This window comes from Borostomias antarcticus (assembly GCF_949987555.1).
Source record: "Borostomias antarcticus genome assembly, chromosome: 22".
In the NCBI taxonomy this organism is placed as follows: Eukaryota; Metazoa; Chordata; class Actinopteri; order Stomiiformes; family Stomiidae; genus Borostomias; species Borostomias antarcticus.
The window spans coordinates 4,208,827-4,226,572 of NC_140255.1; the positions used below are offsets into that span (position 1 = coordinate 4,208,827).

Genomic DNA, 17,746 nt, shown 5'->3' on the forward strand with positions numbered 1-17,746 from the left:
CTCTGCTACCTGTGCGCGGCAATGATTGGTGTTGCATTGCTTTCACCTCTCAATCCAGACCAGAAATTGCAGGAGAGATTACTTCATGGTCTGCTTGGCAGGAATCAAATAGTCGATGGGTCCGCCTTTAAGTACGCTGAAAAGGAAATGAACATTTGGATCTCCTGCTAACCTGGGGTTGTCTCTTCTTAAAGTAAATCTCAGGTGTGACATTCCTGATCAAACAAATACCATTCTCATCATCAGATGTTAAATCCAGCTCTATTCTGTAGTACAGACTGCCTTAACCCTGTCATAGACATCCTCTATTTTCTTATGCTGATATTCCTTTTGAGTATCAAACAGTATAGTAGTAGTCATGTTTTTATGTTGAATTAATGTTGCTAGCCATGGGTAAAACTTGTTGACAGATCTTTAGATCTGAAATCTAAAGGAAAGTAATCATGAAGACCTGTGCCTATAACAACATTAGATATCCACTCTCAGGACAACCATCACTGTTCATTACAGATTTAATTAAAATGTCATCCACTGTCATCACAGTCGTGTGATGCATAACTACTGTGGACATGCAATTCTGATCCACTGTACAACACGATAGACATTATAAATGATATCTCCTGTACAATGGACAGTTCAATGAATTATTGTGAAAGTAGACGAATCAAATTTAAGCCAAGGATACTGTATCGAATATTTAAGCAGGATGCAGCATGTGTATGTCCATCATCTCACTACTTTTTAATTCATTTACACGTACAGTATATTACACGCATATGTATCCCATACTGTATAGAAATTGTACTTATTGTGCAAATAATTTGTTTATTTTGTATATTTTTAATCTGTAAATGTGTAACTTGTAAATGTGTAATTTGAAAATCGAGTATTGGAGTTTATCTGTATTGAGCATAATCTTGAAGCGTGGAGCAACATTTCCCTGTGACTGTACACCTGTACATTCCACATGACAAATAAAACGAATCTTGAATCTTGAAGAAAATGTTATTCTTCACAAATCAAATGCAATGTGAAGGTCCCTGGTAGTTAGAAGTTCTCACATTTTCAAGCATACAGATCCTTGATTAGTCTATAGCCATTTACATTTCATGATTTCTCCAAAGATAGTCTTGTCTTTGATTATCATTCCAAATAGGGCAACACATAGGCCTAAGTTAAAAATAGACTATCATTGTAAAACTGAAGTAGGCACCATGAATACTTCATGCATGCCCAAGTTGCAGAGAAGATAAGAAAAATTGTCTCTCTCCCTCAGATCCAACCTGCTATAATTAGAATAACCCACAACTGTATGGCAACATCTGCTTGTCATATCAGTGAAATGAGATTAGATGATGGCTGAATCATGTCATGTGATATTGAACATCACTGTGGGGCCTCCTGCCTGCAGCAAAGGTGCAGTCGGCTGTATTGTAGAAGTTACCAAAAATTTTGCTTGAATTTGTAGTTGCCTCAAAAGCACTATAAGAGAAATGTATTTTGAGGGTCTTTTCACTCTCCCCTGTTTGAGGCCAGTGAGGTGCTGGTGAAGTCCAGGGAAAGTAAAACAGTGCTGTTGTGATCTGGAAAACAAGTGTCACAAAATTAAAAGTAATGCATTCCTTAACTGGACTGCACACAACTTCACTGGTCTTAAAGTAATCATGACCCATGAACTTAACAAGTCCAAACACATGGCCATGACACTTCAATCTGTCTCCTAAAACATTGCATAATACTATAAGCTATACCAACCACATATAAGGACGATATCATTTGCTAAGGCACTTCTACAGGTCTTCCGGACACGTGGGTGTTTGGCTCACTTTGATGAAAGGGAGATGTTTTAAATCTAGGTGTTGCTCTCCCACGCTGTCTTCAAGACATGCCACAAGACTCCTCAGTGTACCTCTCTGTGCTGTGTGTTTCTTATTAATTTGTGCATGTGGGTGTGTGTGTGTGTGTGTGTGCGCCGAGCCATGCGTGTGAGTGTGTGTGTGCGTGTGCATGTGTGTGCATGCGTGAGTGTGTGTGTGCGTGTGTGCATGTGTGTGCATGCGTGTGTGTGTGTGTGTGTGTGTGTGTGTGTGCGCGCGCACTACAGGGATTGCTCCTTTTCTACACATCCCACATACAGTACAACTAGTGGGTAGATGCATGTATGCCATATAAACACAGCTGAATATTGTAGAGTAGCCATGATCATAATTCACTGAGGTCACCACAGAGAAGGGTTTCCCTTTCCTGTCATACAGTGTTTGGATTTTTGCAACCCAAATACTGAGAGCATACTATCAAAGATACCAGGGATAAAAGCGAGGGGATATTTCATTTGTCGAGCTTCTCTTCTGAAAATTAATGCAGAAACCTTGTATGTGAGGGTAGCTGGATGATGTTGCTATGGCAATGATTTCCCTTTTGTCCCCTTTCTCATCTACTGTATAGACTAGAGCGACACCATGTGGGAGTTAACGGAATAGCATGGGAACAACACCTGACATCCCTGGAACCCACATATTTTCTCCATTCTTTTCAAAATTGTTAAATGGGTTAAACATGCCGAAGATTTGTGGATGGCCTTTACAAAAGAAGCAGTCAGAATCTCCATAATATGCCACATTTATGGCTATGTAGCCTACAGGTATAAACCATTTGGCCTATGAAATTCTAAGGATCAAAGACTGTATCCAGTGTAGGTCGTGCCATTAACGTGTAGGCAATTTGTGGAATTACAAACAAAATGTCATATCTAATTCGTCACACTACTTCGTACTAACTGCATTCCCCAGAATGCACCACCGACCACCTTTGACCCCAGGAAAATGGCCGCCCCCTTACAGAAGTGTTGTAGAGATTCAAGTCCAACTTTTTTCTAGCTAGCTATCTTGTCAGAAATTATGGTGTTTTCAATATTTAAACCGCAACTTTATTACACGACACCCTTTTTAAGGCGCCTTTTGGACTTCAGAATTTATCGAACCAGACGGAGGAGTCAGGGCTATCAGACAAGCACAGTCATAAGACACCGCTGGATGAAAAATGTGTTTTCGCACAGCATCAACACAGTCATGTTCAGCACCCAACCCGAGAAAGTAAGAATCAATAGCTAGTACAAACATTGCCAACGTTGGTGTGACACCGTCGGTTTCGAGCATAATGGCCTATTAAAACTCAAACATCACATTATTGACCTTGATACTGGTAGTTCCATCAGTGATCTCACGTTGGTGGGGCTACTGCGCTATTGTTTTTGACCCACTGCATAAATCAAGCATTCAATCAGTAATCCAATAAAGCGTTATTTTTGCTTTCAAGGACAGTATTGACATGGCCAAGTTCCCAGAGGATAGGATCAGAAATTTTAGCATCATTGCTCACATCGACCATGGGAAAAGCACGCTGGCTGACAGACTACTGGAGATAACAGGTATAAGCTATTATGCAATAATCCCTTCTCTGAATGTAACTGTTAATGTTTTTGAGCAGTTTATTTTTAAAGACAAGGCAGTCAATCTTAAGTCTATAAGAAAGTGATCTGAAAGGGGAAACCTATTTTGTTTTGATTTTCAAACAGGTGCCATAGCCAAAACTGACAGTAACAAACAGGTGTTGGACAAGCTGCAGGTAGAGCGAGAGCGCGGTATTACTGTAAAGGCACAGACAGCCTCGCTGTTCTACACGCACCAGGGTCACACCTACCTGCTGAACCTCATCGACACACCAGTAAGTCAAAATGTTTCATGCAGACTAGGGTTCTATACTTCAAATACTTTAGGTGGATCTAAATTGACTGTGCATCAGCAGGGCACAGGGTCAGTAGGGTGAGCACTTTTGTGGCGATTTCATTCATTATTCAGGAAGGTTATGCACCCTGAAGTACTTGAACACATTTGAGTGAATAAGCCAGATCTGGCTATAATATATGACAAAGTGGTGCCTGGAAGGCCATTGTAGTTACACCAGTCCTGTTGTACAGGGACATGTGGATTTCAGCTACGAAGTGTCCAGGTCTATCTCAGCGTGTCAAGGAGTTCTGTTGATCGTTGATGCCAACCAGGTTAGTTTCAGCAAGGATATTTGGTATTATATTGACAGTACTTCAGGTTGAAAATGCACCATGGTATGTTCCGCTCATGTTTCTTGTCATTGTCAGGGGATTCAAGCGCAGACTGTGGCTAACTTCTACTTAGCATTTGAAGCTCAACTGACAATCATTCCTGTGATTAACAAGGTGCATTTGAATCAAATACTGTACATGCTCACCTTTTTATTGTCTGCAACCGTCTCACTGTGTTCTTTTTACCTGATATTGTCCCTGTCGAATAAAGTACAGTGAAGTAGTTGTGCTGTCTATCTTCATGCGGTTTCTATTTCAGATTGACTTAAAGAATGCTGATCCAGAGAGGGTGGAGAAGCAGATAGAGAAGGTGTTTGATATCCCACGTGAAGAATGTATCAGGGTGAGTGAACATAGTGACTCAATGATAATTATATGAGACTTATCCAAATATTCAAACGTTGTGCAGAAACCTCTCTAGATATATGGACCTATTCTCAGATTTCAGCCAAACTTGGGACCAATGTGGACCAGGTGCTCCAGGAAGTTGTGAAAAGAATCCCACCGTACGTTGCCACTGATGTTTCCCTGCCCGTTCCGAGGGACTGCTGGCTGAAGAAATATATCTTTGGACCACAATATACATCTATCCATGTTGTATGATTACCGCTAAATCACGACGTACCTGTACCGTTCATAGGCCCGTAGCGCGTAAAGAGGACCCATTCAAAGCGCTGGTGTTCGACTCCAACTTTGACCACTACAGAGGGGTGGTGGCCAACATCGCGCTGTTTGGAGGCCAGGTCAGTAAAGGAGACAGGATTGTGTCGGCATACCTGGGCAAAACCTACGAGGTGAACGAGCTCGGGATCCTGCGTCCGGAGGAGAGCCCCACTAACACACTGTGAGTCTCATCTCTTTCCATCTGTCTTGTTTTATTATATTTGATCCTAGATTGATTATGAAGATCCTCTGTCCTCTGATGTGCAGGTATGCAGGTCAGGTGGGCTATATTGTTGCAGGCATGAAGGAGGTGAAGGAGGCCCAGATTGGAGACACACTCTACCATCACAAATATCCAGTGGAGGCTCTACCAGGGTTCAAACCAGCCAAGGCCATGGTGTTTGCTGGTACAGTGAATCTAGTCTGATATAGGCTTTACGCAGCAAAGTGAATGGAATTGTCTCTGTATCAAATGGGGAAGACATCCCTTACAGGATCCTCCTGATCACGTTCATCGCTGCTACTGAAATGCTGAAGAGGTATTTATTTATTTTCCGATGTCAGGCCTGAGCGTGCTCTCTGTGACTCCTCAGGGATGTATCCCATGGACCAATCAGACTACAGCACCCTCCGAGGCGCGGTAGAGAAACTGACCCTGAACGACTCCAGCGTCACCGTTCAGAGGGACAGCAGCGTGGCCCTGGGAGCAGGCTGGAGGTCAGTCAGAGGGCTTCTCATATCTCGCCACGGGGTTCCAGATGGCCAGCATTCACAATGATCTGTCCCTCTGTCTTATCTCTCCCTGCTTCTCTCTCTCTCTCTCTCTCTCTCTCTCTCTCTCTCACACACTCTCTCTGTAGGCTTGGCTTCCTGGGTCTGCTGCATATGGAGGTTTTCAATCAGAGGCTGGAGCAGGAGTACAATGCCTCTGTCATAGTGACAGCCCCCACTGTGCCCTATAAAGCCATGCTGACATCAGCCAAACTCATCAAGGTAACTCATACTAAACTAAAGATGGTAGGTAACCCATTCTAACTAGAGATGGGAGGTAATCCATACTTACTAAAGAGGGGAGAGGTCATCTATACTAACTAAAGGTGGGAGGTAATCCATACTAACTAGAGATGAGAGAGGTAATCCATACTAACTAGAAATGGGAGAGGTAATCCATACTAACTAGAAATGGGAGAGGTAATCCATACTAACTAGAGGTGGGAGGTAATCCATACTAACTAGAGGTGGGAGAGGTAATCCATACTAACTAGAGGTGGGAGAGGTAATCCATACTCACTATAGATGGGAGAGATATTCCATACTAACTAGAGATAGGAGAGATAATCCATACTAACTAGAGATGGGAGAGATAATCCATATTAACTAGAGATGGGAGAGATAATCCATACTAACTAGAGATGGGAGAGATATTCCATACTAACTAGAGATGGGAGAGATAATCCATACTAACTAGAGATGGGAGAGATAATCCATACTAACTAGAGATGGGAGAGATAATCCATACTAACTAGAGATGGGAGAGATAATCCATACTAACTATCTGACACATTTCAGAATGATCCCAGCCCGGCCTTGTTCTGTTCCCCCTGTAACGGGTGTCCTCTGTAATGCAGGAGCATGGAGCAGAGGAGATCACCATAGTGAACCCTGCTCAGTTCCCAGACAGGTCCCTGGTGTCTGTGTACCTGGAGCCTATGGTTCTGGGGACCATCATCGCCCCCGATGATTACATTGGCAAGATCATGAGTCTCTGCTTGGTAAGTCTGTCTGTCTGTAGGTCTTATGGTGCGTTCGTTTATAACTGGGAGGTGGCAAATTGCGACTTGCTACTAGGAATGATTAAATAAAACGCCGCATGAACTCGCACTTCCTCGTCGCAAATTCGGATATGTTTCTCAGCCCCCAGTTGCCGACTGACGTCAATATCATATCATATCATCATCCTATCATTCGCTATAGCTCGAATGCACACAGGTCGGAGGTAGGTATTTTGCCACTTGCGACTTGCCACCTCCGACCACAAACGAACGCACCATTACAGTATTCTACACCACAACGTACTGTACAGAAAAAAGATCTGCCTCAAGCAGTTGTTGGTGAAATGTCAGCAAACAGTTGCATGCTGGAAAACTACTGTATGTGAAAGAAGGGATGTTGTCGCCAGCTGTTGGCTAATAATGCAATCACATCTAATAATGCAATCACATCTAATAATGCAATCACATCTAATAATGCAATCACATCGAAGTACATAGAACTCCTGGTATTTAAGATAATTTTTTTAGTGTGTATGTTATGAAGAAAAATGTCAGTGGTTTGTTGATTCATCCAAAAAGAATCGCAGAGCGACACAGAAGAACATGTTGTATATCGACGACCATAGAGTGATGATGAAGTACCTCTTCCCCTTGAATGAGATTGTGGTGGACTTCTACGACCTCCTGAAATCCATGTCCTCAGGATATGCCAGGTAGGACTCAGTAAGACACATTCTCTTTGGCTGATTAAGGGGGAGACCTGTAAACTATGAGCTTTGAGCTTTATAACACTGTATTTTCTATTTATTACATAGTTGTTTTCTCTATCCATAGCTTTGACTATGAGGAGGCCGACTACCAGGTAGCTGACTTGATAAAGATGGACATTCTTCTCAATGGTCAGCCTGTGGAGGAACTAACTACTATTGTGCACAGGTAAGCTGTTTGGAAGACGTGCCACTGGGGAGCTGTTTAGCAACTCAAGGCGTTCTGTTGCTAGTCAGCATATGCCGGCTGGTGTGACTGATGGATTTGGCTCCTCTGTTATGTTTACTTGGTAGAGAGAAAGCTTACAGCGCAGGCAAAGCCATGTGTGAGCGCCTCAAAGACTCCATTCCCAGACAGATGTTTGAAATTGCAGTACAAGCAGCCGTTGGCAGCAAAGTCATCGCAAGAGAGACGTGAGTACCATGTCAAGAAACAACCCTTTGACGCAAGTGTTCCATGCTACATGGAACCCATATTATGTACAAATAAACCACCTTGAACGAGTAGTGGTTTTAAGTATAGGAAAGGGATTACATTACATTACAGTCATTTAGCAGGCGCTTTTATCCAAAGCGACTAACAGTAATTGCATTTAACGTAGGAAAAGCCAATGTACTACTACTTGCCACTACTTGTGCATCTTCTTTCTAAAACAAGTGACTAAGAGCATAATCTAGTGCTGAAGGCAAAGTGCAAGTATAGCAATCTAAAGTACAGTGCAATATAATACAATACAATAAGTGCTTAGGAGGGAGGATTGTTGTAGTACTTTTTGAAGAGATGAGTTTTGAGCCTGTGACAAAAGATGGGCAGCGACTCTGCTGTCCTGACATCAGTGGGCAGTTCATTCCACCACTGTGGGGCCAGGACAGAGAAGAGCCGTGACCGTGTCGATCGACCACAGGGGCCTCGGAGTGACGGGGCAACCAGTCGCCCCGAGGTAGCAGAGCGTAGCGGTCGGGAGGGGGTATAGGGTTTGACCATGGCCATTAGCAGCTGGAACTCCACCGTCATAGTGGAGTGCATGGAAGAGCTATAACTTTATTGCTTAAACCGAAACCATAACAATCAGATATACAAAGTGACGGCAGTGACACAGCATTCTGTAATGCTATTTTGATGACTGTTACTCTCGGCTTCACCTGTCACTATTTCAGGATAAAGGCTTACAAGAAGAACGTGCTTGCTAAATGTGTAAGTAAATATCCCCTCTCTCAAGAAAATGGAAATAGCTCCAAATTATGAACTTAAAAAAAACACACAAATAAAATGTATCCACTACATTTTTTGTCTTTTTTTCCAGTACGGGGGTGATATAACACGGAAGATGAAGCTTCTGAAAAAGCAGGCGGAGGGAAAGAAGAAGATGAGACGTATTGGAAATGTAGAAGTTCCCAAAGATGCATTCATCAACGTTCTGAAGAGGAAAGACAAGTAGAAATCCAGTGCTGCATTATTATTTATTGATATATTGGTTGAGCAATGTGAAATGTAAAAGTTGTAAGTATGATTAAATCGCCATCAAATGGCTCTTGGGTCAAATACATTGTAGATCTATCTATATTCCTGATTTTATATCTATAGATCGTGTTTCAGGGATTAGTCAAAGGCTTTACTAAATATTGATTGTGTACATAGTATGCAGCAGTAGGTATTTGCATGTGGAGGTTTTCATATTTGACCCCAGACTGTAACACTCTGTAGGATCCAGCAGATGTCAGTGTGTGCTCTGCATATTTCCCCATCAGCCCTACAAATACATCTCACACCATCCTGAGAGACCTTCGGTATAACGTTGACCAATAGCTTACTATTGAATGTTTTATACTTGGACCTACTCGCAAAAACGGATTTGGGGTAATGTAAGGTGATATAGAGGATGAGATCATGTGTTTATAATGTGACTATCTGGTACGACATTGCAGTGATACTGCCTCTTTAAAAGGCTGGTCCAGTCGATCACTCAAGCACCGCCCCTCTCATTTCACAGATGATGTCATTGTGGCTTCCCTCAGACTAAGAACAAATGATGCTGGGAGTAGTGTGCTTTTTTCCTCCTCCTGGTCCATCTCCATCTTCGTGCCTGCTGTCTCTTAAACAAGGTGACAGTGTCCAGGGGAACAGACGTCTCCCCATCTCTCTGTTTGCCTTCTGCCTGAGACAGCCTGGACATGGCATCAGCAGGGATGTAGTCTTCTCCCTCACTCAAACTTCAGCACCTATCCTTCTGACAACTAATTGGTGACCTTTGCTGATTCTTCAGGGGTCATCTTTTTCACGTTACCTCTTGGGTGTTTGGCTGCCTGGTGTTTGGGGACCTTCTCCGTTGGTGGACGGGGGGTTGATCTTGCACTCAGGATTGCTTGACCATGGCCATGAAGGACAGCGTTCTCCCCATCAGCGAGGTGTCCAGCCCTTACCCTGAGGTGGTGGAGCTCAACGTGGGCGGCCAAGTGTACGTCACCAAGCGCTCCACCTTGGTCAGCGTGCCAGACACCACCCTGCACGCCATGTTTGCCCTATCTGCTCCCAGGCAGCTGCCCCGCGACAGCCGCGGCCGCTTCTTCATCGACCGGGACGGTTTCCTGTTCCGCTACGTTCTGGACTTCCTGAGGGACCGGCAGCTCGTGCTGCCGGACCACTTCCCCGAGAGAGAGCGCCTGCAACGGGAAGCCGAGCACTTCCAGCTGGGCGAGCTCCACAGGCTGCTAGGGCCCCGTCTGGGCAAACAGGGCTCCATGAATGACGAGGGCTGCCAGAGCGATATAGAAGAGATCTCTCAGAGCGAGTACCCGCTTGTCCACAACACCTGCTCCCTCTCAGACAAAAGGTCAGGGTTCATCACCCTGGGCTACAGGGGCTCCTACACCACCGTGAGGGACAACCAAGCTGACGCCAAGTTCCGCCGCGTGGCCAGGATAATGGTGTGTGGCCGCATCGCGCTGGCCAAAGAGGTGTTTGGGGAAACTCTGAATGAGAGCAGAGATCCGGACCGACCACCAGAGAAATACACTTCTCGCTTCTACCTCAAGTTCACCTACTTGGAACAAGCCTTCGACCGGCTCTCTGAGGCAGGCTTCCAGATGGTGGCGTGTAACTCAACTGGTACAGCTGCCTTCGTCAACCAGTACAGGGATGTCGACAAGATCTGGAGCAGCTACACAGAGTACATCTTCTTCAGTAAGTGTTCACATATATGTCAGAACCAGATGGTGTTGACAGAAATTGCCAAAGGAGTTAGATGTGCAGTATTATGTTAAATTTCCCTACAAAACTGAAATGACAAGTTCTTACATAGGCTGAAAGAAATCTTCCACAATAGTCTGTTGATAGATAGACAGGACACAATCAGTCTGTACCTGTCTTGTCAGGGGAGAGAGCTACAGTATATTGTGTGTGTGTGTGTGTGTGCATGCGTGCGTGCGTGTCACATGAGAGCGAGTGCTTGCATGCACTTGTGTGTTCTTGCATACAGGGCCTCTCAGGCACTCAGAAGTGTTAATAAAGACAAAATACAGCCGGTCTCGACAATGACCGGCGAAGCCTCCGGATAATTCTTATTCTCTGAGCTAGGCTCAGACCTCCACCATCATGCGCCCTCCTGAACTAGTCAACTAAGAACTTGAGGGCTTTGTCCCTGTAAACATGATGGCCTTGACAGGGGAGAGGGGAGCCTTGATGGGAGAAAGCAGGCGAGCAGGGCAGGGGGCCGGGCAGGGGGCCGAGAGGTGTCGACAGGCTTGTCAGCTGGCTTTAGTGTGATGTGTTGCTGCCGCGGGGAGGAGCCTGCCACTCGTGTCGGGTTCAAAGCTGCACTGGGGATGTTAAGTGGCAACATCATCAAGAAAAACTAAACTGTTGGCTTGACTGCAGGTATATGATAATGCTATTGATCAACTTATTTCATTCAACTTGATGTAACCTTGTGGAAGATTCCATTTACCTGGCAGCTCAACTCAGCCCACCACAGTGGAACTGTCCTCTGTATAGTGCCTGACTGGCGCTGCAGTGTTTCTGTGATTGTGGATCACTGTACCTGATTAAATGACCTTTCACCTTTGCAGTGACCTTGCTTACGCAGGTGTACCTGCAGTCCAAAAATTCCAGAGTCGGCAGTGTTCCTGGCGTTTGGCTCCAACAGTTGCTCTGTTTGGGGGTCATCCTTCCGGGCTGCCATGTGCCAAGGTCCCCAGAGAAGAGCAGCTGTTGTAGTCTTGTTTCAGCTGCATCTGATCCTCCTCCCGATAGAAGCATCCCAAGAGCTCAGTGACGATCCTTGGGCTGGACGAAGACATTCTCAGAGTATTGATTTGAAACATGAAGACGTGAACAGTCAGGCTCTTCATCAGGGGACAGAGTATGAAGTAGAAGTCCCTTCAAGGAGTTGTGATTTAAACAGCCCATTCATACACGTAATTATACAAAAGGTATACATTCCAAAACATAATACATTGGATTATACACATGTTCACTCAAGTAGGCCTACAGTACATCATTGGAAATATATACATGAGGCCAGAGAACAAGAGACACATTCTAAATGATGAAATACTCCAAGGTGACAATGTTGAATTGTAGCCTTCGTAGGCACAGACATGGTTAACTATGAAATTACTATTTAATTGAATAGTCCGACACAGCACAGCAGCAATTATCAGAATCCACAATAGCTGCCACTGGACTGTTGTTCAAATCATGTTAACCCTCGCTTTTTTGAGGGCGGCACTGGATTAGCAAACACGGCCTGTGATTCAGTCATGTACCTCGAGGTACCTAATGCTCCACACCTCTCCGGTTTACTGCCTCTCTATCAGCGGTTACAAGGGCTAGGGCAGCTACTGCTGTTTCAACAGATAGAGCTTCCCCTCAGGGCCACCTCACACATGATTTAATCCTGACTTACTTCGATGCAACGAGACTGCTCCCGCCACCAAGACCCATTACATATGGAAATCCCACATTACTCATCCCACAGTGCAGCTGCACTGTAAATGGTTGTTAGTACCTTAAGGAAAAAACATAACAACATTGCTCCGAAACATCAATTATTTCTTTATCTCTCTTTTTCAGTATGTCTTTCTTTCTCTCTCTCTGACAAATACACACATATGTGGCATGTTTATTTATTTATTTTCACCATTATAATCTTCTCTTTCTGTGTCAAATCGAAAATAAATGAAGCGGTGGGATTGGGGGTCGTACAATGAAAGCAAACCAATTTAGAACATCTTCCCATGTACTCTTAAAGGGCAGAAAATGTTCCATCCTAATGTATCCCATATGATCTGGAAGTAGAGCATGCATAACATGCCATTTAATTTGTTTAGCAAGTAAAGTTAAGGAAAGAAATATAATTACTTGGTTCTACAATCTCAATATTATCTCCAAACCATTTAAAAAGAGAGAGTAAATTATCTAATTTCCTTTTAAAGGGGGTCTATTGATAAGCATCTTATTAATTAATTAATTAATTAATTAACCTAATTGTTTTTAATTGACTGGGCATGTTCAGCTGTTTGCTGATAGACCTGAACCTATAGGATCTAGAGGATAGTCTAGTTAGTTTACCCAGGTCAGTGGGGGTTGATTTATGACCTGGTGGGAGGCATGTTTAATGAGTACTAATGGCCTCCAGAGCTGCCTAGCATCTGGGTACTGACTGTGAGCCACCAATTATAGGCCTTTTCCACCCAGAGGGAACCGGTTCGGTGCCGGTTCGCGAACCTAATTTTGAATGGTTCCGTGCATTTCGACCAAAAAGAAATGAGTTCGGGAACCCGAAAGCTGGTTCCGAACCGGCACCACAAAATAGTAGGTTTTTCAGTGCGAACCGTGACGACATCATGGGCGTGGGCTGGCGTAAACGGTTCGGCTCAAAACTGGTCGAAACGCGGGCCCGTTCTCTGGACAGAACCAAGGTTCCAGGAATTTTGAAACCAACCGGTTCACAAACCAGAGTTCTTTTGGTGGAAAAGGGCTATTAGAGACCAGCCTCCTCTGGGCTGTCCTCCTCTTTACTGCAGTAACAGGGTTTTAAAAAATACTTCAGTTGGTTTGAAAATATGAGTTTCACTCCCTCTTGGAGGGCCTCTCTCCTGTCTCTCTCCCTCTCTCCCCCCGCCCCTCTCTCTCTCTCCATATATAGCATGTACATAATCCATCCAGACCTTTATCTATCCCATCCATCCATCCATCGTCACCCGCTTATCTGGGGCTGAGTTGCGAAGGCAGCAGTTCCAGCAGGGGGTCCCAGACATCCCTTTCCCTACCAACATCAACCAGCTCTGCCTGGGGAATCTTTAGCTGCTCACTGGCCAGGGCGGAGATGTAGTCCCGCCACCTGGTCCTGCGTCTACCCCACGGCCTCCTCCCAGCCGGACACGCCTGGAACACCTTCCTAGGGAGGTATCCTCACTAGATGCCCGAACCACCTCAACTGGCTCCTTTCGACGCAAAGGAGCAGTGGCTCTACTCCGAGTCTCTCACGGATGACTGAACTTCTCACCCGATCTCTAAGATCATGACCATAGGTGAGAGTAAGAACGAAGATAGACCGTACATTACATGTGACAAATAAAAGGAATCTCTCTCCTTCTCTCTCTCTCTTTCACCAGGGCCGCTGTTCAAAACCTCATCCCCCAAGCAGGACTGTGAGGAACACAAGCATGAGAAACTGGCTAACAAGGGCAGCGAGAGCGGCACATCTCTCAACGAGCTCTCCACCTCCAGCTCTGAGACACACTCGGAGGCCAACTCACCCCAAGACGGCCCCATTGTGGGTGTGGGGGAAGGTGGCAGGGGGTCTGTGGCCCCGTGTGGAGCCCTCCAGTCAGTCTCCCGCCAGCCCAGCACACTCACCCTGGGGAGGCCCTCCAAGGCGGTCCAGTGGATGCAACTCCCAGATAAGAGGCGCAACAGTGAGCTCTTCCAGTCCCTGGTGGGGGGGCGTGAGGGGGGGCTGAGCAGGAAGAAGGCGCCAGAGAGAGCTAGCGACCCGGAAGAGGAGATGAAACAGTGCATACAGGACTTCCAGAAGTTAAGGATCCCACTGGCCTTTCCTGAACGCAAGCGACAATGGCAGTCTGAACTTCTGCAGAAGTACGGTCTATAAGGATCTCTTATCAAAACACCAGATTGTGACTTTCCCTCATCGTCCTCCATTAGCTAATGGACTTAACATTCCTGTGCATATTCTTTTAAGTGTCCACCATTCTAAGTCAAGGTAACCTAAATGGTTATTCTGGAATAGCAGTATCTATGTATATTCTTGTTTCATTTCCTGGAAGTGTTGTCAAATTGTACAGATGGAACTGTTTGATCATCTCCTATCTGCAATAGCCTCATTGCTTGTGCAATTCTGGATTCTGGGCCATAGCCAAGTGGTTTCCAAAGTCTTCACAGCAGATAGTACATCAACAGATAACTGACATTTTGTTACATTGATTGGAATTCAATAGTCAGTGTTTTTGTTTGTCTAGTTGGAGATAATGAAAAAAAACACTGTTCTGCTGTCAAATAAGACAACAAAAGACAACAAGGAAAGACATTAAAGAATAACTCTTATTACTTGTTACATTTAAAGTGAGATTTGTTTGCCTTGACCATATAATATTTACTGCATTTGTCGTTGTTTGTTACACATGTGCAATTTGTAAGTGATCGTGTTTATTGCTACCAATGCTGCCAATGGAATATATTTACTAGCATGTAAGTTTGCTAGTTTCAACTGAATGGTTCTAATTCTCTAATAGCAGGAGCCCCACGATTGAAATATAGCATTCACTACAGTCCAATACTCAGTTTAGTTCAGTGGCTATGTACAGAATGGTACATAAAGTGTAGTACTGTGCTTCACTAGCTGCTCGTACATTTATGTGCATACAGTACATGTGCATCTGATTTGAGCCGAGGAGCTGACACTATGGAAATGAAGATGTTCTACACAGTGTTCAGCTGTGTTGAGTGAACATGGCACTATGGACTGGACTATTGCCTCAAGTGCCGTGTCACCACTGAGCTGTATGTGTGTAGTTTCTCCAGGGCCTCACATCAGAGGAACTGGAGAGGTTGAATATCAGGCAATGGTATACTCTGTCAGTCTCTTGTCTGAAATATTTTAACTATTAAAAGTGTAGAACGTAAATCTGCTATACAGTAAGTCTCCTACCTCTCTGAAGACTTCAGCTGCATGTCAAGATAAATTATTTTACAGCTCCTCAGAGTAAGCTGTATGATATCAGATGCCTAGCTAGTAAAAGGAGACAATTCCTTGAGAGTGAATTATTGGACAGAGAAGGACTTCCCTCTTTAAAGACCCTAAAACTAATAACACCTGGACCTTGGTCAAACAATGTTTGAAATCTTTTGACTAGATTTGACAAGGTTCCACCAATATATGGGGCTTTGGCAGGGACATCGCCACACATAGCTCACCATGATGAAGAGAGAAGGGCGGAACCATTCTATCTGGATGTGTGGGGGGAAAAGAAAAAAAAACATCAGCGCTGTTATCACAGTTTCTATGGTAACTCCAGGATGGGCTGCTCTTGGAAAACGTACCTCTCTGCAGGTCATTCAGTTATTGCAAGCGTAAGCTACTGGGCTGTCTTAGATTGGGGAGTTAATGTCAACAGACGCAGCAGTCATTATTGAGCCAGAAAAGAGCGTGACAGAGGTAATCACAGGGCCCTATCCATCACCGAGGGGGACTGGCAGAGTGAAGGGTACTCCTATGAGATGCATTATTCATTACAGTTGCTGCCTAAGAATCGTTATTGCTGTGCATCTGCTTTATGCAAATCTGGTGCTAACAGGGCATGATTTCCTGGAGTTGGATCTGTCAGTGCTGAATCTGCTACCAGGCTACAAAGAAGAGACATGTACCTATTGCCAACGAGGGGGCTGAAAGCTCAGATTGAAAGTTCTTATCATGCTCTGGATGAGTTGGAATGCTATTACAGACGAGGAAAGCTTTGCTGAAACTCTGCAGTTGGTGGGGTATCTGACATCGTTTGCTTTCTAAAAACCAAGAAAGTTTTCAGTGAGAGGCATTAGGTTGAATAAACAGGAGCTTCCTGTGTGGCGTGCTAGGATCAGGGGACAGGATTAAGAGCTTCTTCACAGCTGAGGGAGATGGCTAATCTTCTGGCAGCAGAGAGAAAAATCTGCCCTCCACAGAACGGAAGCTCAGCAAATTAAAATTCCACTGCTTTTTAGCCGTCCATCTGGAGTTCACTTTGGAATCAGTCCTGTGACTTTCGAGAGTGTTTGAGGAAATACAAAGGTACATAAACTGCTGGGTGTGACGACACCATACCACTACCAGCTGCTGTTGTACCACTACCAGCTGCTGACACCATACCCCTACCACCCCTGAAGCAAGCACCACCAACTGTCATCCAGAGAGGTTTACTTGATATAGTCCATTAGGAAAGATGGTATAATGACGTCTTAATCAGGTCAGTGAGGATTCTGAAATGCCTGCCATTTACCATGTGCTACATGTGTGTTCCCATCATGCAGTTGGAGAACCAATTGACGAAATCAGAATATCTCAAGGTCATGGAAAAGAATGAGTCGCAAAGCACCTGCTGTCTACTGATAAGACGCATTCAACAAAAAAGACCACTCGTATTTTTAAGAGACAGGAAAACTAAAATTGAAGAACAATAGCTTTTGTTCACCACAGAGGACTTGACCTCCAGGAAATAGTGATAAATATATCCTGTGGATGATTTCACAGCTCTGTGGTTCGGATTAGGAGCTGTGATTGCCACTCTTTTTTCCCTTTCCTTTAGGAGTTTGCAGGTTTACACTCCTGGGTTTTTTGAAATTGTCACTGTCAACGGGCTACTCAGGGTCAAACTGAATTTCCTCACCGGCTCAGTTAAATGTACAGTATGAACGTTTTCGGCCTCAAATACCTTTTATTGGTTATTGCGGTTATTGCATGTTATATTGATGCTTACAGTATCAGAGTCCATTAGTAATTGTCCTGCAAGGTCATTACCTTATGTGAGCAGTTTGCCACTCACTAACTGTTGGCTACAGTCCAGCTACAACTCATGGAGTACTAGTGTGTGTGTGTGTGTGTGTGTGTGTGTGTGTGTGTGTGTGTGTGTGTGTGTGTGTGTGTGTGTGTGCGTGTGTGTGTGGGGGGGGGTATTCAAGGGCATCTATGAGAGTGTCACGTCCGGTGCACAGCTCATCTGGAACAGGGGCAAAGTCATCTGTGAACTCAGTAAAGCCTTGTACCTGAGCACTCAAAATATGGATTACACCTTGATAACAGAGGCCTATACTGTAGCTGCATTTACACCATGGTCTGGGTGAATACTCGATTCTGATTGGCTGGAGGGGTGGTGGTTAATTAAGCAATAAGACACGAGAGGGAGTGGGCTATAAATGAACCGACAACGCCCAGACA

At 44.6% G+C, this 17,746-nt stretch overlaps 2 protein-coding genes across 2 annotated transcripts; both read left to right on the forward strand.

The window, feature by feature from the left end:
* The first annotated feature begins 2,845 nt into the window (after window positions 1-2,845).
* On the forward strand, window positions 2,846-8,789 carry guf1 (GTP binding elongation factor GUF1). Its single transcript, XM_084456275.1, has 17 exons — window positions 2,846-3,092; window positions 3,316-3,427; window positions 3,575-3,723; window positions 3,977-4,057; window positions 4,154-4,231; window positions 4,377-4,460; window positions 4,559-4,623; window positions 4,758-4,961; window positions 5,048-5,187; window positions 5,374-5,497; window positions 5,641-5,773; window positions 6,409-6,552; window positions 7,132-7,265; window positions 7,387-7,488; window positions 7,614-7,733; window positions 8,478-8,514; window positions 8,624-8,789. The coding sequence occupies exons 1-17, from the start codon at window positions 2,898-2,900 to the stop codon at window positions 8,756-8,758; spliced, it is 2,037 nt and encodes a 678-aa protein (XP_084312401.1). The 5' UTR covers window positions 2,846-2,897; the 3' UTR covers window positions 8,759-8,789.
* Window positions 8,790-9,689: 900 nt separating this feature from the next.
* Window positions 9,690-14,548, forward strand: kctd8 (potassium channel tetramerization domain containing 8; the record flags this gene model as incomplete). The annotated part of the gene is made up of 2 exons (XM_084456392.1): window positions 9,690-10,500; window positions 13,935-14,548. The coding sequence occupies 2 exons, from the start codon at window positions 9,690-9,692 to the stop codon at window positions 14,429-14,431; spliced, it is 1,308 nt and encodes a 435-aa protein (XP_084312518.1). The 3' UTR covers window positions 14,432-14,548.
* Window positions 14,549-17,746: the final 3,198 nt, after the last annotated feature.